General features: G+C 42.7%; 1 protein-coding gene across 2 annotated transcripts; it reads left to right on the top strand.

The window, feature by feature from the left end:
* Positions 1 to 1,438: 1,438 nt before the first annotated feature.
* fgf8a (fibroblast growth factor 8a) lies at positions 1,439 to 8,152 on the top strand. Of its 2 annotated transcripts, none has more exons than XM_085800945.1 (5): positions 1,439 to 2,060; positions 2,150 to 2,186; positions 3,035 to 3,215; positions 5,115 to 5,221; positions 6,948 to 8,152. In XM_085800945.1, exons 1-5 carry the CDS (start codon positions 2,029 to 2,031, stop codon positions 7,230 to 7,232), a joined length of 642 nt encoding a protein of 213 aa, XP_085657071.1. In that variant the 5' UTR covers positions 1,439 to 2,028; the 3' UTR covers positions 7,233 to 8,152. The 2 variants fall into 2 exon arrangements, with proteins under 2 accessions (XP_085657071.1, XP_085657072.1); XM_085800946.1 differs by having other exon boundaries at positions 1,818 to 2,060; positions 3,068 to 3,215; positions 6,948 to 7,457.
* The last annotated feature ends 12,075 nt before the right edge of the window (positions 8,153 to 20,227 follow it).

The raw sequence follows: 20,227 nt of genomic DNA, 5'->3' as shown, positions 1-20,227 counted from the left end.
GCTGTTCACACAGCAATCCATAGACAGGCCACATTTAAAGACGTAATGTGAACAGCCAAACAAAAAATTGGATTTGAGCAATAAATCAGAATTGTGCATTAGGACCTGCAGTGTGAATGTAGCCTAATACTCATATGTAATGTTGCATTAGCATTAAAAAAAAGTAAATAAAAAATGATAATACATACGTAGTCTAAGAAAGAAGGGGAAAAGTCAGGGGGACTGGGGCCCACTTTAGTATTCTTTCAGTGGGCCCAGAATTCTTAGCAGCGGCCCTGCACACATGATCATTTGAACACAGCTGAACCTGGAATCTGCTGCAAAGACTGAAAGACCCAGTTTGTGTTGTGGTGGTCTGGACCCGCCTGGCCCCTGAGTGCATGGTGGTGTTAACCCTTCACTACACACACACACACACACACACACTACAGACGCAGTGGAGTGATGTCCTCAATGGGCCACTTCACCTTCACTAAACACCTTGTGTTTATTAATCAGACCGCTGAGTTTCTGTGTCCTTGTTGTCGTGGCCGATACCCAGTGGACTAATTAATGGTCAGATCAATCAGTACAAGTCGATCTGTCCTGATAGGGCGCGGTTTGCAGCTAATTAATCTCTTATATCAAAAACACAACGGGGCCGTTGAGTGCTCGACTGCTCTGTTAATGAATCGATGTTTCGTCGTCTTCCCTCTCTTCTCACTATTTCACGCATCACCTCGGATAAACGCGTCTGTAAAAGCTCTGTTTGTTTCTGCTGCGGCTTTCGAGGCGAGGAGGCCGCTCTGTATCAAATTAAGGGAGTGATGGGGGGGGGGGGGGGGGTGCTTTAAGAAACGCTAATCGCCTGTAATCCTTTTAATGTCTCACACTTTGCTCTGTCAATACACAAAAAAGCAGCAGAGCAGCTCGAGCTTCAGCAAAAAAAAAGAAACTGGAAAAAAGTGTGTTAATGTGAGATGGAGAAGCAGAGGAAGGAGGGATGAGGTGGTGTGTGTGTGGTGGGGGGGTCATCAGGTTACTGTTAACAGCAGATGATGCACTCAGATGGGAGGCGGTCATTTTTCTACTTTTAATTTTTTTTTTTTTTTGCACAATGTGGTGGCAGCGCGCTCGGGCCAGCGCATGGCTCCTCCTCGCCCCCCCCCTCCCTCCTTCCCTCCTATACCAAGAAGTGTGGAGCGCTCCTCAGGTAAAGAGATGTTTTAAATCAAGGAGGGGGTGGAGGTGGGAGAGAGAGAGAGGGAGAGAGAGAGAGAGAGGAGAGGGGGGGGGGGGGCGAGGAGGGGGTGTCCGCTTTTGTTCTGCAGAAAAAGGGGGCTTGTTCTTAGCAGATCAGCCTGCCATTTTAACCGGGGGTGTGTGTGAGCGCCGAGCGAAGAGGCTTTGACACGGGGAGCGGTGAGTGTGTGTGTGTGATGGGAGCAGAGAGAGCAGACAGTCCTGCAGCAGCCGAGCGGAGCAGCAGCAGCAGACAACACTGAGCAACCCGGAGCCTGCTGGAGCACACACACCTGAGCTGAGGGCCGCACAGGAGCACGGGGATTTTACAAAAAAAAAAAAAAGAAGAAGAAGAAGGAAAAAAAAAAGCAGGGGACAAGTCTGACAGCCCCCCGGGAGAAACTTGTTTGTGAAATATAATATAAAGAAGACTTTATCCTGCAGCGCTTTTCTCCAAACTTCAACGCACAGCTCAGCTTCTGCAAGTTGCACTTAGAGCCGGTGTGTGAACCTTCTACCAGGAGCCGCTCTGCATGTTGATGCTTCATTCTCATTACTGCTATTTCAGCGGAGCAGGAGCTTTTTTTTGCCCGTGATGGACATCGGTGCGGTGAAGAATGTCTCCGCGGTGCGCGTGTGAGCCGCTCTCTCAGCACCTCTGACCTTATTTATTTTAATTTTTTTTTGTGGATTTCGCTGAAATCTCTGGACTCGATTTTTTATTTTTTATTTTTTTAATCACGAGATCAGCTGGACTTTGCAGCTCCGGTCAGAATTTATTGGAAGAGCTTTTCACCTCCATCCAACATGCGAGCCATCCCATCCAGACTGAGCTATCTGTGAGTTCTCCTCCACCTTCACTCCCACTCTCTTAACGCTCCTTGACCCAGCTCCCAACTAACTTTATGCTATTCTCCTTCTTTTGCAGGTTTCTACACTTATTTGCATTCTGCTACTACACTCAGGTATGTATCTACTTTCCGTTATTCTTGCATATTAATATTTTTTGCATTGCTTCTTTTGGGTGACAGAATAAAAAATCAGCTAGGCTATTATAAAAAATAAAAAATAAGTAAAACATATGGCAGTGAAAGCGCGTGATGCACAGGCCAATAACAGGAAAGGTGAGGGATCATCATAACATTATGTGATACAACAATATGGGATGGCTCCCACGGTGCGCCGGGCAGCGGGGGCGCACGTCCTGCTGGCAGGTTGCTGATGAACATACCGGCCCTGGCACAGGACGCGCGGGCACAGACGGGGCATCGGGGCAGGGGGAAATGCTTGCGAGTCTTGTGAATAATGTCATGGGGTTCAGAGAAGCCGAGGGCCAGCGTTTTCCGTCAGCGGCGGTCATTCCATCACGGCGGAGCGCGCGGCGGGGAGAAAGAGAAATGGAAGAGTTTGGAGAGCTCAGGGTTTCTCTCTCTGCTCTCAGTCTCATATATAGTGTTGGTTAAAACTCTGCGCACATTCTCCTGATCCGCGCAAACCTGTAATCACACGGCGCGTCTCTCTGGAAGCTGTTCATTTCATTTGGCCGCAGCTCCTCCTGGATCCTCTTACACTTGTCACCCGGGAAAACACAACAACAAGCTGTTATTGCGTTAGAGAACCCGCTCTCCCCTCTGTGTTTAGCTGCCTCAGTCATTTCCTACAGAAACCTGAGGACGCACAGTTGGCTTCTGTCTGTGTCTCAACTTTAATGTCAGTCAATGAATAAAACTCAACTCAACTCAACTAAAAAAAGAAAGAAAGAAAAAAGAAAAATGTACACATACTGATGATGATGACATCTAATTTCTGACAGGTAACCAATCAGTCCCCGCCTAATTTCACGCAGCATGTAAGCGAGCAGAGCAAAGTCACGGACCGTGTGAGCCGCAGGTTGATCCGGATCTACCAGCTGTACAGCCGGACCAGCGGCAAGCACGTTCAGGTCCTGCCCAACAAGAAGATCAACGCCATGGCCGACGATGGAGATGTGCACGGTAAGACAGCCAGCCTCTCCTCCTCTGAAAGCCGCCGAGCTCCTCTCACTTTGATTCATTCTCGGAGCTTTTACATGTCACATATTTCCCATGCAGAGCAGAGAGGAGTTTATTTCACCATATGTTCCTCTACTCTACACCTCCACGTCCCCGCGAGCTGCTTTCAATTCCGCCATATTATTATTTTAAAAAATCACACAGGCCTATCCATTATTGCATTATTCCTCCCAGTGATTTTCATTAAAAGAAAGTCTCTTATTATTGTTTCTATCCATTTTCCAGGATTAATTTAATTTCTAAATCTAAATTTCTTTTTTGCTTTGTGACTGAATTTTTTGTACTAAAATGGCTCAAGGCCAAAATGTTACGTCTTAAATCTGTAAAATGTCTCAACCTGAGGAATTTAAAAAGCAAAAAAGAATCTATAGAAATAAAAGTTGTTTATTTTTAGTGTTTTTATTTCTTAGAGACGGTGGGCTATTTCTAATACAGATTAGCATTTAAAATGTATTGAATGAGGCCTGATTCATTCCTGGAGATGTGCACAGCATTGAAGCTGGTGTCTGCGGTTCGAGATGATAAAGGTGTTGTTGAGGGGGTTTCTCCCTCCTCACCGAGCAGCTGACCTGCGGTCTGTAGCTGGAGGAGAGGCTCGAGTCTCCGGGCGGACTGTAGATGGTGTTGGAGGTGATCCTCCAGAGATCCCGGCCGGTCTGGAAGAGCCATTATACAAGTCATCTTAACTTCAGCCTCCCGAACATTTCCTGTATAGCTCCTAATTCCCCCCCACCCGACCTCACCCCCCCACCCCTCCAACCAGCCTCACAACCTAACAGGCCTCGTCCAGGTTAACAGCTACTCGTGCGTCTGCGAGGCTTTGCTGCGTTTTAGGCTGAACTGAACCTGGACTGAAAAGCTGTGTAGATAGATACCGTGCGTTTGTGTGTGTGTGTGTGTGTGTGTGTGTGTGTGTGTGTGTTGTCTTGCAGGGAGCTACAGTGTGGTTGTTGCAGGATGTAATTGTCTGCACGTGTGCAAGCTATTAAACTGAAGTCATTTTGTATGAAATGAGAGAGAGCCTCAGACTGCTGTAGGTGGTGTGGTGGTTCCAGTGGGTGGAGAAGGTCCCGGCCATCACCAGTGACCCCTCTAACCCTGCAGAGGCCATCACCATGGAGCCTTGTTTTTTTACAAGACAGTGTAGATTTAAATGGAATTTATAGAGCGTCATCTGCTATTGGCTTTTAATGTTGTGAATCAGTATCAATGTGAGGATGTAAAAACAAATCAGTGCAGTAGAAAACACGGTGGAGATGAGCTTCAGCTACCGTCTGTCACTCAGCACTCAGCTCAGAAACAATTAAACTCACCTTCCTCTTGTTTTTATCTGTTTGGAAATGATGTTTAAAAATGCACAAAGCTCCATAAAGCGTGTTCCCTGTGTTTTTTACCGGTTCTTGTGCGTACTACGGAGATGAATGTGGAGCTTTATGTGTGAGGTCAATGCAGATTTATTTGAAAAGGAATTCTTGATGAGCCTGCCAGGATCGCCTCTTTAGCTTTCAAAGAATCAAGAGACACGTGGTTTTATCATTTTGCAGGAATTTCAGAGAGCATGAATCCCCAGGACTGGTCCCACAGGTTTAAGAGCGTGTGTGTGTGTGTGTGTGTGAGAGAGAGAGAGAGAGAGAGAGAGAGGGAGTCAGAGAGAGAGAGTATGCATGCTTGAAATCACACTCAAGCATATGCGTGTGTTGTTGATGCTTTTATGTCCATGTGTGCACTGTTAAGTCATCCATTTGGGTTTTAATGTTTGAAGAAAACAGTGAAAGAGTCGTCTCCTGCATCCTGTTCTCAGCTGCGGCGTCTGACAAAAGTATCTCTGTTTATTTTCTTTAGCCAAACTCATCGTGGAGACGGACACGTTCGGGAGCCGGGTGCGAATCAAGGGGGCCGAGACGGGCTTCTACATCTGCATGAACAAGAGGGGGAAGCTCATCGGCAAGGTGAGGAGAAAAGTTCCACAAGGCCTCACTCACTGTAGCCGGGGCTATTTGTATAATACATAGTGTCGTAGAATGATTTGCAGCCAGTTTTTGTTGCAGAAGGTCAGACTCACAGTAAATCTATGGTATTGAAATAGCTGGGACTATTTTCTCTGTGACCATATGAATCAGAGGAGGATGAGAGGCTGTGCACGGCTGCACATGGCTGCACAGCACAGGGATACATGATTCCTCAGTTAGAATAGTTCCAGGAATAACCCAAGGTATAGACATTAAGGTTGGTGATATTATACATTTTTACACTGTCATCAGTCATATTAAGAAGTGTATTCAAACCCTGATTTACAGACAGTCCCACAACAAATCCATAATTCCCCCCTGTCTGTGTAACATTTGTCAAAACCACAGCGGTTTTAGAAATGATGCAGCCTTTTATTAAAATAAGAAGATTTATGTCATCAGTGTGGGGACCAATGGGCTCCAAGCTCATTGGTTTGATCACAGCATTTGTAGACAATAAGAAGAATAAATAACGAATAAGAAAAGAATAATTCTAATCTGCAATGCCTGTTTTCCACTTTATGAATCTATTATACTTTATATTATCCTTTAATACTTTGCACTGGTTTAACCTCAGAGGTGTGTGTGTGTGTGTGGTAAAACACGCGTTTTACAGCAGAGAATATATGTATATAGGTGTTATATGGCTGTAGGTGTGTGTATCAATGTCAGTGCCCCCCGCCCCCCCCCCCCCCCTCTCTCTCTATGACTGCTAATAAAAAGAGCTGCTACACCCCCCATCCCCTGCACACACATGCACCAAACAGACACATACACACACACACACACACTCCACTCCACCCACCCAGCACCCTGCCTCGTACACCATCTGCCTTGAGCTACCGGCCCAGCTCCAGCCTGCTCCATGGCCCAGTGTGTGTGTGTGTGTGTGTGTGTTGCATAGAGAGAATGAACACAAAGTGTGTCTTCTTGGATGTATATGTGTGCACTTGGGTGGGTCATGACTATTTTTAACACACTATTTTGTCCAAAAAGGTGGGAGTGTGTTACAGTAGGCTAGCACTGAGAGTCAGCTCCAGTCGCTGCTGTTTCAGCTGACCTTACTGTACTTTTCATCAGTGATTGAAACCTTTTTTTCTTTTCTTTCTTTCTTTTTTTTTTACTTGATAATATCAGCAACTGGAGGTCACACTTCATCCACCTTGTTATTTACCGTCTCTTCCCTGCGCTGCTCTGTCGTCTAAAGTCAACAGTCTGATCTCAGCAGACCTCGTGGATACAGAGATATAATATTTAGGGATCTTTTGATTATTGTTAATTTCAATCAGACCTGCTCGGTTTCATTTAAGTGCAACTGCAACAGGAAATCAAAGCAGGAGTGAAAGTGACCCTCGGGGGTTGATTAAGGCTTTATGGCTGGAGGATCTGTCCTGCAGCTACTGACCCACGAGGGCTGCTGGATGTTTGCTGAAGGGGGAGAAGAGTCATCGCTTACTGTCATCCCCCTCTCTCTGATCTGTAATGACTGTAGCATATGCTGCATGTATGTGGGGAGGGCTGTGTGTGTGTGTGTGTGTGTGTGTGTGTGCAGGGGACAGGCTGCATAGGGAAGCCTTTATACATCTGATATTTCCCATCTGTAAATCTTCATTCTCCCAACATTCCCACTAACTGTTTTTTCTCTCTCTCTCTGTGTTTTCTACAGAAAAACGGACAGGGCCGTGACTGCATCTTCACCGAGATCGTCCTAGAGAACAACTACACGGCGCTGAGGAACGCCCGCTACGAGAGCTGGTACATGGCCTTCACCCGGCGTGGGCGGCCGCGGAAAGGCTCGCGCACGCGCCAGCACCAGCGCGAGGTGCATTTCATGAAGAGGTTGCCGAAGGGACAGCAGCCCGCCCACTCCAGCCACCACCGGCCTTTTGACTTCATCCACTACCCCTTCAGTCAAAGGACTAAACGCACACGGTACTCGTCAGAGCGCTGAGGAGGAGGAGGAGGAGGAGGACAAGAGAAAACACAGAAAGAGAAAGAGGAGGAACTGACAGACTGACTCAACAGCAGCCCAAACACTCCTCTACTCTCCACAAAAAACCTCTAGAGACTTTTTTTATACTGAGCATTACTATATCTTAATATGTAGTTTGTTTTCTATTTTTCTCAAAGTAAAAAAAAAACTGTACATAGACAAAAAAAAGTGAGATATCTATTTTTGTACTCCAGACTTTTAGTACTGATCTGTGTTATAAAAAAAAAGAAGAAAAAAAAAAGGTAAAGTTTGTTTTAGATGCACATAACTCATTGTCTGACTTATCGGGGATATCTTAGTAGAGTGCGTTGTGTTGTGTTTTTTTTATGTCATTTTGACCAGTGGAGTCTATTTTTTGGACTCTCGCCTGCTGCTCAAGGAGACTTGAAGGGCCCTGATTAACCGCACTGCCAGGGAACGCTGCGTTCAGAGACACAAACTGTCACACACTGCGTTGGGGAGCGCCGGGGGTCAGTGAACGTTGCAGAAGCGCTGGGTGACGACGCCACGGCTCCTTCTCTCTCTCTCTCTCTCTCACACGGCTGAAGCAAACTGAGCTTTAAACGGTGTGCGACGGAACATTGTGGCAGCTACATTTGATAATCACAGGTTTCCTGTTCTGACTGTAATGTTGACGTGTACAAAATGCATTGAAGTGTAAGAAACCCCCCTCCCTCCCCTCAACACACCCACTACCCCCCCCCATCCCCTCCCTCCCTATCCACTTGTGTTCTTGTTGTTCCCTGAATGTCTGTTTTTATACATATATAAATATATTTTTATTTGAGGATGTGTAAAATAATTTTAAGGATGGAATATTTATTTAAAATGTGTAATAAATGTACATTAGAATACTGATATTAAACTCTTGTTTGGTACACGCTTGTTTTTGGATCCATCTGTGAAAGACCTGAAAAGACTCACACAAGCTGACCAGCCTCTGTGCACACACACACTCAGCTGTGTGTAAATACATTTTAGCTTAGAGCTAGTCTGATAGCGACTGTGCCCGGCCCAAAGTAAGACACTCATTTGTGCAAACAGTTCACTAATCATGTGTTCAGATGGATAATATTTGAGAAAATACACATTAGCCTACTAACAGTATGTTCAAAATGTTTCAACACAACACAGCAGTCTCATCTGAACGATCTCCGTGCATTTAACACAAGTTTAATAATGTGTTCAATTTATTTGTTTTCCAAATGAATAGTCTGTGCACTGTTACACCTTACACCTTTGCATTTACTGGTCTGGCTTTTCCTGAACAGGTGAAAAAGTGTTTGAGGGACATTCAGAAAGCAAAACTGGAAAAAAAAAAAAAAAAAACTTACTGGTTACAAAATAATTTCTTAACAAACAATATTCATCCACTCAGCACTAACATGTAGTGCAACCTGCCTCATATGGTTGTTTTCTCAAGTTTTGGTCTCTGTACTAAATCTGGCAACTTAAAGAGGAACTATGCAAGATTTTTACCCACAGCTTCAAAATAGTTGTGATGATTAAATGACTTGTTACCTTCCACCTAGCATCTCTTGGCCGAAAACCAACCTTGTAACGGTGCTGATCAGCTCTTGTCTCAGTGGCATCGCGACACAATGACAATCTGTAGCCTAATCTCTTCTTTATGACAGATGAGACAACACAAATATACACATGTAAAACTAATATTATATATCATATAAGTAGAGCTTATATGATATATAACATATTATCAACCGTTCCATGGTTTGCCTTCTTGCCAGCTTTGTTGAAAACAAGTGCACATGGCCAGGGAGGGAGGAGGGTTAGCAAAATAGTAAAAAAAAAAAAAAGCGACCAGACTTGCATAATTCCTCTCAGAGCATCAGCCATTGTTGGACAAGACATAGTTTCAGTTTAGATCCCCTCAAAAACTTCAGCCTGTCAGATGCTGGTTTGTGTAAGAAATGAGATACAACATGTCATCTGTTGAGTCAGAGCCAAGCTAGCTGTTCTCCAGACAATCTCCATCCAGATGAGCCGTTCAGATTGTCTTCTCTGCAGATGATATGTTGCGAATACTACAAGAGAGCAACAGTTAGCACAGCTGTAGTGTTAAAAATGCAGAATTTGACCGAACAACAGCTGCAGCAGAGACAACGAGATCAGGAACATTAAGTAATTGGTTACCATGGTGGTCACCAAGGATGATCAGACCCAATCAGAGAGGCAGAAGCTGCAATAGAGGACAGTGGCACTAGCTGTGTATGGTAGTATTATTTACAGAACATTGGTTCTCAGCCTGTAAATATTGCAGCTGAACCTGAAGTGGACCCAGCCAACCAGCAACAAGTGGAGCACTGGAAACAGGAGCTGAACAGACCCATAATGACCCACCAGCAGAAACTGCGGTTAGAACTGGAAGTTCGTACATGTTCTTCCTCCAATTAGATTTAGAAGCCGGGGTCGAACGCTTTCTCTGTGCTTGTTCACTTGGGAAATGTAATTAAAGGTTGGCTCCACTTACAGCATGTGTTCTCTCTTCCTTCTAGTGATATTAGTAGATACAATGGACGTGAGCAGAATTTAATTTAGTTCTCATTAATCTGGAACAGTGTGCAAGACCTTGGGTGAGATCGACCTAATGCTCAACTGAACACCCCTGAAACCTCATCAAATTCACCAAGAGTCTTATCGATGAATCCCTACACATGCCATCCCTTAAATTATGTTCAAATACATACATTTGCATGTTGATGAATGTGTATTTGAAAGAAACAAACAAAACATTGTCAGTGATATTGTTATATACTTATCAAGTCCCATAATGCTGATACTGAACACACTTGTAAAAGTGTTCAATGTCTTTCATTGGTTTTTGTACAATATTAACTCATGCAATATGCTAGTAGCTAGATTTTAGTTTGTAAATATATCTCTTTTTCTACTTTAAAGACATTTCAAGCTCCTAGAAGAGAAACTCTTTTGACCTGATATAATTGGAAAACTCAGGTTGGGTTGTGTTTTCAACGGACAGAAACTGAGACCTTTGAAAACTATGACACATCGGCCCCTGATTGAGTCCCATCAGCCTCAACCTTCCATGGTGAATATGACCCAGATAATGATTTACAAGTGTTAGCCTACTGACCTTGTTGTTTTTGTACTATAACTGTTTTTTCTTGTTCATAATTCCTGCAACAAGTTGACAATCTGCTTCCTGATACACCTGTAGTAGCCTAGCTACTCCTGTCAACATGACTGGTCTCAGGTGTGTTGGCGTGGATGGAGAGCAGTTCTGATACAGAGATAAACATGGCTGTGTTCATGTAGCCACTTAGCTCTCGGTAGGATAAAAGAAATAAAGCATTTTGTCTGTGAACATTTCATTACAATGCCTGTAGTGAAAGAGTGTGGAGCTCCGTAGCCAGCTGGCTCCAGGTGGAAACAGGCACTAACTTGTTGTCTTTTTCCTGAGGATGGAGCAGGTGTTGCTCATGTCTGACACATCCACAACCAAAACAACTGTGCAAAGACCTCCAAACCAGGCACAAATTCAAGCCTGAAACTGACTCACTTTACCGATACCACAACCCAATGTGTTCCTCGTCTGTCCAAGACATTATCGATGAAACTTTTATTACTTTTATCCTTTTTTTTTCTCTTTTTTTTCTTGGAGTTTTGTTGAGAACTAAACTTTCTTCTTGTCTGGTGTTGGTTTTAACCTTCTTACACCAGCAGCTCCTGACTGGAGCAAGAGGAAACGCTGTGGCTGCTGTGGTTTCTCCCCACATGAAACCTGACCAGGGAAAGCTAACAGGGAGGGTATTCTTAGACAGATCCCAACAGGGATAACAAGGTCATTTGAAGTCATGAAGATCCCCCCCAACCCCCCCACCCCTCCTTCCTTTTTAGCAGATAGCAGCATGTCAGTGTCAGAGCGCTGTGCTGTTGTGGTGATGATACCACTCTGTTTGTTTTTAGGCTTTAGCTTCCTTCAGGTTCTGTAACTCTCAGTATCTCCACTGTTATTCTTTCATCTCCCGCCTTTTAGCACCCCGGCGTTTCATTTGATTGGACAATCCCAACATGCACTGGGTGTGTGTGTGTGTGTGTGTGTTTTTGTAGGTATGTTTGTGTGAAAGAGAATTAGATCACTGTATTACTTGCCATGCACCATAATGAGTTTGATCAGATTACATCACAATACTTGGACTTTTAACTAACAGCCACCCGAGAAGAGAAATGCCAGTTCTGTTGAGAAAAGCCTCTGTCCATGTGTGTGTTTGCGTGTGTGTGACTTGTGTACGAGTGGGTCAGTTTCTCTGTGTTGGTTTGTGTGTTTGTTTGCCAGCAGGAGAGCAAATAGTTCCAGCTCTGCTGACTGAAAGTCGGCCATAAAGCTCCTTCAAGAGAACATTTGTTGCTGGAGTTCTGAGGAGCTGAAGCCCAGAAACTTCACACAAATTTGTCTGTGCGCACATTCTTGATGTCTGCGGTTATTAGCCGCAAATAGCTTCTGGATATCCAAGTACAAATATTTGCTGTCCTACAAAACATGCTGCTAGAGATCAGCACCAGTGATCCTGGTGGCTGCGTTGTCAGGGCATTAGCCTCCGTTAGGATCTCCTGAGGCAAAGTCGACGTATCATTGCCAGGTTACAGTGTGTTGGGGTGCTCCTCTCTAGAGACCACTCTCTCCTCTCTAGAGACCAAATTTCAACTGGTCAAAAAAAACCTGTAAAGATCCACCAACATCTGGCTTTTGTGAAAAGGGTTCATTCAACATTGACTGTGCAGTAGTCACAGGTATTTTTTGGTTGGGAATTGGGGTAAACTCAACAAGCAGGTGATCCTGCACATTTATTGAGAAATGCAGTGGCTACACAGAGGTTGAAAAGAGTGAGCTGCAGCCCCCAAATAAACTTCAAAAACACGCAATCACTCACACTGAGGCTGCGATACACAAGCTGGGAATGATACACAAGTAGATCCATTTTACCAGTCTCCACGGCAGCTAACAGCTCATCGTTCTTCTTCTCATGTTCATGTGCTGACATGGCTTCATGTCCTCGAAGACTCGTGCTGTAAGAGGAGTCAAATGCATGTTGTTGTGATTTTTTTTTTTACTTGACTCCTAATTTTTGGTGTAAAAATGTGATTCGATAGCCTAGCACTAATTAAAGCTCTGGCTGTTGTCTGTGTTGATGGACCTAACAGCAGAAGTGTCTCTCTGAATGGTGTCTCATCATGGTTAAAAAGAGAAGAAATAATGTGAATGTGTATCATGCAGGAAACATTCAGGAACAGTATTAAGTTGTACATAAACTATGTTTTGGGAACATTCAGATCCCAAATATTATATGTCATGCATACAATATTATTACGATACATATTCCAGATGTTGGTATAGGTTATATAGTGCTGTTATATAGATGATCAGAGGTGAAGTATTACTCATTTAAGTACTGGGCAGTAGCTCAGACTCTATTGGCAGCTCAATGCATGATTGACATTTTGAAATCAATTATCCACCTTAAATTTCCTCAAATTTCAAATTAGCTTTTAATGTGCATGTGACTATGTGTCAAGCACTGTTGTTTTAAAAGTTCACTTATTGTATGCAAACCCACATAACAAAGGTGTATATGTTTGTGTTTTGTTCTGTGTTCTTATGTAAAGCGACTCGTGTCTGTAAAAACTTTGACAATTTCATTCGTTTTTATCAACTATTTAGTGATGATGAAAGTGTCTGTAAATCCTGCGTCTTATCGAGCCTCTTCTTTCCTGAGGTTAGGAAATCTGAAATGTGTCTGGATGCACAGAAGACAGAGCAGGTTGAATTACTTTTCCTTTTTGCTCTCCATTGCTTACACTGCTCAGGCCAAAGGAGGAGTACGTGGGGTAGGTACTGAGCATAAATAATGTAATGTCTGAAATATGGGAATCAATTTTGAATCTGAACAGATAGAATCAACCCTGATGTGAACAGATTTTTTTTTGGGGGGGGGGGTGGTTTTATGCTTTGGGTCGTGTTAACAGGTGCATAGTGAGAGTAAAAGCATGAGCTGTTGTTATGTGGCCTGTGTAGACATGATAAAATGAGATCAAACCAGAGAAATGCTGCTGACACGTTTTCTATGTGGACACCCTGGAAAGAGTGAAAAATGGAGTTCTTTCACTAATTAATCCTGACCTCTGAAAGGTTGTCTAACCTACAGCTCTGAATTAAATGCTCTTGACAACTACTTGACATTAATCTGCTTAAGTCCTTCCACATTGGATTAAAAGAGGGATTTGTCCCGGAGGACTTCCAGCAGCAGCTCACAGACACCAGATCAATCAATTAAAGTTGGTGCTTTGTGATAACTCAGTGATAAAACCTGACAGCAACAGAAAAAAACTTTTTTTTTTTTGATTGATTTGAGTTTCTGCCATTTGTTTCTCAGATGCAGGATTTTGCAGACCGTCTGGAACACTAGTAGACTTGTGAATGAATGAGTTTTTGCCCTCTCCATTACAGCCCCCACCACTGCCTCTAGTGTCTGCAGAGTGAACCCCGGAGAAGAACTGGCTTGTGGGAAAAGTCACACCTTCTGTGTCGCCAATGCTGCCATGCAAATGTGGAGCAATTCCGGTGCAGGAGAACGGGGGTAACATCACTTTCATCCATTTTATTGAGCCACAGCCATCGTCCTTAACCCAAGATAAACAAACAGAGCGACCATCTTCATTTGCTTAGGGAGCAATTTAACCCCTGCCTCCACCCCCCCCGTGGAGGCTGTAGAATAGCAGGGGTGACCAGAGAACGCGACCCTGCCTCCCTAAGCAGCCCAGAATGCCACAAGCCGACACAGAAGCTGCCCCCCATCAAAAAGCACTTACAACCTCCAGCCACTTGTATTTGCTCTGAAGCGCTGCTGACCCGACCTCCATGTGGTGCAGACCAGGAGAAAAGAATGGAGGGGGGCACGGGGGGGGACACATAAGAGTTACCTGAAGGTTATCCCAGAAATATTATCTACCACTTGATCAGCATTTGGAAAGAGTGTGAAGGTGTACAAGTATAAAGATACAACTTGTCAAAGTAAATCTATAGATCAGAATGATTCAATCTGACTAACCTGGTTTATTTTTCGATGCATGATTTGAATTTATTAAGCCTAAAAAGTAATTTCATGAGAAGAATTCAAACCACAAAAAGTGACGTTCAATTCCTAAAATTAACTGTTTATAGCAAACCATTATATATTACAATATATAAAGTGTTTATATATTAAGAGTCACTAAGTGTAGTTATCCCACATTTCCTTTGGTTCTCTCATAGACTTTGCTGGTTTTAACAACCTACAGGGGAGTTCATACAAATTATATGTGGTCTTTATTTCAAGCAAAAAAAACATTAAAATCTAAAAAAGAAAAGAAAAGCCATTCTTCTTCTTTTTCAACAGAAATGTAGTCTGTCAGCAGAGTGGAATGCAGTGATGCGGAGAGATAAAACTCTCAGGCTTTTGGACATGTGTCCTTGTGTCCTGACCTCACTATTTCTAAAACCCTGAATAAAGATAAGATTCTTTATTGTCCCCAAAGGGAAATTAGTTACTGGACTCACCCGCATGAACCACCACCATCACCAACAACAACGCAGACATACAGGGGACACTTCAACAAAACACATCCACATCGACGCGGGGACGAGATGTTTTATTTTATATTATATCACACAGAGCCTTTGATACTGAGCTCATTTTAAACTATCACACACATTTCAGCCAAGTGGCACTTCAGTCATGCAGAGCCAATCTTACACTCTACGGTTCTTATAGGTTTATATCTACGTTGACCTTTCTCACACACGTAACTATTGATGTCTATCATCCAGCTCGGTGCTGGGATGCATGTTCCTTCCACTGTTCTTCCCAGATTATATTTGAGTTTGACACTGGTACATGAAACGGCACGGAGCACTGGGGCAGCAGCCCCCCTTGCATTGTTTTAACTCAGGGCAAACGTCCGTCTGAATGTGGCCAAACACTTGGATGTTCACATGTACTGGGAGCAGGGGGCAGTAAGGTGGATGGATTCTCTATCAAAAATGACAGGCAGCCCATTAAATCCAAGCCCCCATTCAGCAGTGTTAACAAAGCCAGCAGTCGAAGCAGGCTGGATAATTGAAACGCAAACAACTGATCAAAGTGAAGCTCCAGCTCGACAGTTTCATTGTTTATGTACGGGCCTTATGCGAGACCTGTTGACTTTTCCAATTGGAGCTGTAAACTTTTGTTTGTCCGTGCATTTCCAAGACTGATTGTCAGTCTGATCTGAACAATTACCAGCTAAATGTGTTTGCCAGCTCAGGCGGAGCCCCCCTCCCTCTTTGCTGCCCTAAAAAGATCAAAAGGGAAGACCCCCCTCTCCCTCCCGTAGCCCTCTTGAAACACCCCCACACCCCACCCCACCCACCCACCCACCCAAACGTCCCCTCCACTCCCCATATCCCTCCTCCCAACCTCTTCATTTCCTTTTTAGCCATGACAGTTCAGCTGGAAAACCAACCATAAATGATTTTTTCCGACGGCCCAGTGTTGGGGCATGGCCTTTTTAGAGCACACAGCTTTCAGCGAGGGGACAACGTCTTTAAGAAAGAAAAACGATCTGCATATTTCAATTATGTGCCGTTGCGCTCAGCTGATCAAAGAGCTGCAGGGGATGCCACTCGTAACTGAAGGCTTCAGGACCCTCATGATGTGAATGAGCGCAAATTGATGCTACTGATGCTAAACGGTTAAGCGCCTCATAAAATGTCATAAGGTCAATCAACTTTTGGTAGTCATTTGACCGTGACACAACCTTGGCAGTTTTAGTGGCTAAACAGGCCTCGGGGCCGCCGCGCCGATCTCCACTTTCATTCTGCTGCACAATGTCTGCAAGTATGCAACAATGCATGTGTGTGTGTGTGAGTCAAACTAAACCTGGTGTCATTGTCACTGGATTATCACACACACTAAAACCTTAAACAGGAATTCAGTGACAGAAGATTATAAAGTGAGTGGAAATAAAAAAAAAAGAAGCTTTGTTAGTTTAAAAGTTCACCAACTAGTTTGTTCTGGACCTTTTATTTCAATTATATAAAGAGTTTGGCATCGTTTGAATTCTAATGATTCCGATTCCAGTTTCAGTTACGTTTTTGGGTTTGGATTCCAGTTCCTAACAATTTTCTATTCTGATTCTTTTAAGAAGCGGAATCAAAAAAGTTAGCATGGTCTGGATAAGGGAGAAACCTGAGTTCTTTTGGACTTTTTGACATTTGGACTAGCCATCAATTTGGGACAGGCCCTGTCAACGTAATTGGCCTTCAAATGCGTCCTCTGAAGGATGTAGGCGCCGAAGTGAGACACAGGTAAAGGTTTCGGCAGTTCACCCAAAATTCAAATTTCACTCATTATCTACTCACCCTCATGTCGACTAAGGGCTGGGAGAATTGTTCCGCCGGTCAGTGCAAACCTCGACACAGGAAGAGCAGTGAACTGAGACACTGGGAGCTTCCGCTACAAACAAGCTAAAAAATTTTATAGACTTATTTAATTTTTTTCTGAACAATTTCTCATGTTGGGGCTTCAATACAAGAGGGACATTACAGACGAGCAGCATGGAGGTATTTGGATGTTTTTTGGTGTGTCTTTTTGGACAAAGAAAAGTGAGCATCATTCACAACCATTATATGGACAAATACTGCTGCGCGGACCCCCCCGTAACTCAGAGAAGGCACGGAGGACTCTGAAACTTCTCCCAGCTCTTAGTCGACATGAGGGTGAGTAGATAATGACTGAAATTTGAATTTTGGGTGAACTATCCCTTTAACAATTTTGATTCCGATTCCAATTCAAATTCTGATTCTGTTTCCATTTCCAATTCCAGAACTGCTTCCGGTTCCGTTTCAGCGTTTTGGTTCTAGTTCCCAACGATTCTCGATTCTAGTTTTGAAGTAGAGTAGAGAATACTTTATTCATCCCTAGGAGGGAAATTCAAATTAGTCCAGTAGCTCACACGACAATGACACAAAAAATAAAGAAAGATGGAGATGAAATTTGCATGGTCTGAATGAGGGAGCTAACCCGACTTCTTTTTGGATGAAATAGTATCCATGATTGCACACGCTGCTGCTGCGGTGTGTGGGTGGTCTGTTCAGGCAGAAATGACTTTTTCTCTCTTGTTTTACTGGCGGTTGGAGGAGTGCAAACCAAAGACGAAGCACAAAAGAAAATTGTTTAGGAGCCATTAGAGGAATCAAAATTAGAATTTCTTAATGATTCCGATGGAATTGAAATGTTATACCGGTTCCATTCGATTCTCGATGCCGAACCCAAATTATACAGTGCCTCATGTTCCCTCTCAGAGGAGGATGTTGAAGGGATGTTGAAGCTAAAAGTACCTCAAATAGCTTGTAAGCAGATCTTTTTGCTTGTTTTGCTCAAAGATAAAAACAAACCCATATGAGATTCTTCTGATGATAAAATCAATCTTGCTATTTCTGGCACAAAATAGCCTCTACAGTCTGCACTTTGTGGAAAATAAAAGGAGCTGAATTATTTCCTATTTCACTAGAATGTGTTGTGGACCAAATGCTGAAAAAAAATGCATCTCAGCACTATCATCATTCCTACCGTCCACCTCCAGAGTCCAGGAGGAGATTTTTGGAAACACTGCTGAACCTGTTTTAGTTTGAAAACTCTAACTGCTGTTCCCTGTTTGCAGAATTTCCTACAACTTCCCAATTGTAGATTAGAAAATGCTTCCTGTTTACACCTGCACGCACATGCTGAGTGGTATGTGAATGGTCTTGTAATAGCCTACGTGTTTTCAGGTGTTTAAGCGTGAACGGAGATCAGTTCTGATACAGAGCTCCGACAACAGAGAGAGAGTTATGAGAGTAATAGATAGATTTTTCTTTAATTTTGTTGCTCATCTTTAATGTTGTTGCATGTTCCACTGTGCATCAGCCAGAACATGAGACTTACCTAGACTAACAGGTTAGTTTGGGATATCAGGATCCGCCATAGCCTAACTGTTCCTGAGACTGTTTCAGTCTCTTTTAGATCACACTATCATCACAGTGAAGCAGTGGAAACAGAGGGAAGAGCATCCACAACAATGACATCTTCTGATGTGACTGCTTCCCCAAACAGACTCCCTGTCAACTCAGCAGACCCTCATAGAGAGGATGAGGCACTTGACTGTTCGCTGATTTAAAATAGGTCAGGCCTAAGTATAGGCCTACATTTTTTTAATAGTGACTTTAAATAAATTTGTATTTATATATTGTCAGCATTCAAAATCTTCTTATCGTTATTTAAAGTAGGGTATTATCGCAATTACTTTTTTTTATCCAATGAAAATCTTGATTTCCCAATTGAAACAGTACAGACAATCAGAGTGTTCAAACAATTAGAATGTTAATAGAAACAGACACCGACAGATAATGGGACGGCATTAAGGAATAAAATATACATCACATTCTATTTTATTTGCTATAGGACGAATCGCCTTGTTGTTTACAACTACTTCCGGGTAGAAAACCAGTATTCTAACAATAGTGACGGACGAGAGTTTCGCTATATATAGCCTAGGCTATCTAATTTTTCATGTCACTATATCGCCGTTTAGACTAATCTGATGTTTGTAAAGTTTATAAAACCAATGATTGGACAAACATTACTATTTATGTGTGCACATTTTTGTAATTAGTCATGGTTATCATAGATTAACCAGGCTAACGGTTAGCTACCTGTTTAACTTTAATAACTCAGTGACTCAATAAACGGTCCATGAAAAAATATTTTCTCCAGCGGATATCTGAGTTCCAACATGACTGAGCTAACTGGAGTAGTTTCATGTCGTGTCCCACAACGGGAGGGTTTTACATAACAGCTGGCATCCTGATGTTAGCTTAGCTACCGCCGTTAGCTTAGCTACCGCCGTCAGCTTAGCTGCCGTTAGCTTAGCTACCGTTAGCTGTCCCTGTCAGCTGAGCCACTGATGCTTTCTAGACACCGTGATTCCCCCAAACTGAATAAATACAACACATAGCAACACAAAACACACACACAGAAATAGTAATGTTTCTTCAATCATTTCAGATTTGTCTAAACGGTGATAGGGCGTGAAAAATATGATATATATAGCTAAACTCTCGTTCGTTACTATTGATCTCATTCAAATTATGTGCTGGTTTTCTACCCGGAAGTAGAATGTAAACAACAAGGCGATTCGGTCTATTGCTATTTTATTATGTATACCGGTAGTTTATTCTTTATATTTTGCTATTTTATTATGTATAATTTGTTTTTTTTATAATCTTATTCTTTATATTCTTATACTAGCTATATGTTGTAATCGTCACTGTGTGTCTGTGTAATGCTGCTGCTACACTGTAATTTCCCAGCTTGGGATCAATAAAGTCTGTCTGTCTATCTATCTATCTATCTATCTATCTATCTATCTATCTATCTATCTATCTATCTATCTATCTATCTATCTATCTATCTATCTATCTATCTATCTATCGTCTCTGACTGACCCAGCTCAGAGTGACACGAAATACACTTCCATGTTTTGGAAATAGCTACTGGTCTAAACAACTGTACTGTTTTTAGTTTGTGTGTGGACACACTGTGTGCTGTCTATATTGTTTGTCTATGTTTCTTTGTTTGTGTCAATTGTTGGACTTGGAGTCTGTGAAATAAAGTTATCTATCTATCTATCTATCTATCTATCTATCTATCTATCTATCTATCTATCTATCTATCTATCTATCTATCTATCTATCTATCTATCTAAAAAATGTATATATAAATAAAATAAAACATATAAATGTAGAAATATATATGTAGGCCTAATTGTAATGCATGTACTGTAACAATTACTTTGAATAGCACGCTAAATCATTTTTGCATCATACGTCAGCGACGTGCCCAGTGACGTATCACTGT

The sequence above is a fragment of the Trachurus japonicus genome, chromosome 15, assembly GCF_045865225.1.
Source record: "Trachurus japonicus isolate A0001 chromosome 15, Traja_1.0".
In the NCBI taxonomy this organism is placed as follows: Eukaryota; Metazoa; Chordata; class Actinopteri; order Carangiformes; family Carangidae; genus Trachurus; species Trachurus japonicus.
The sequence above is the reverse complement of the archived record's forward strand: the minus strand, read 5'-3'. Positions and strand labels throughout refer to the sequence as shown.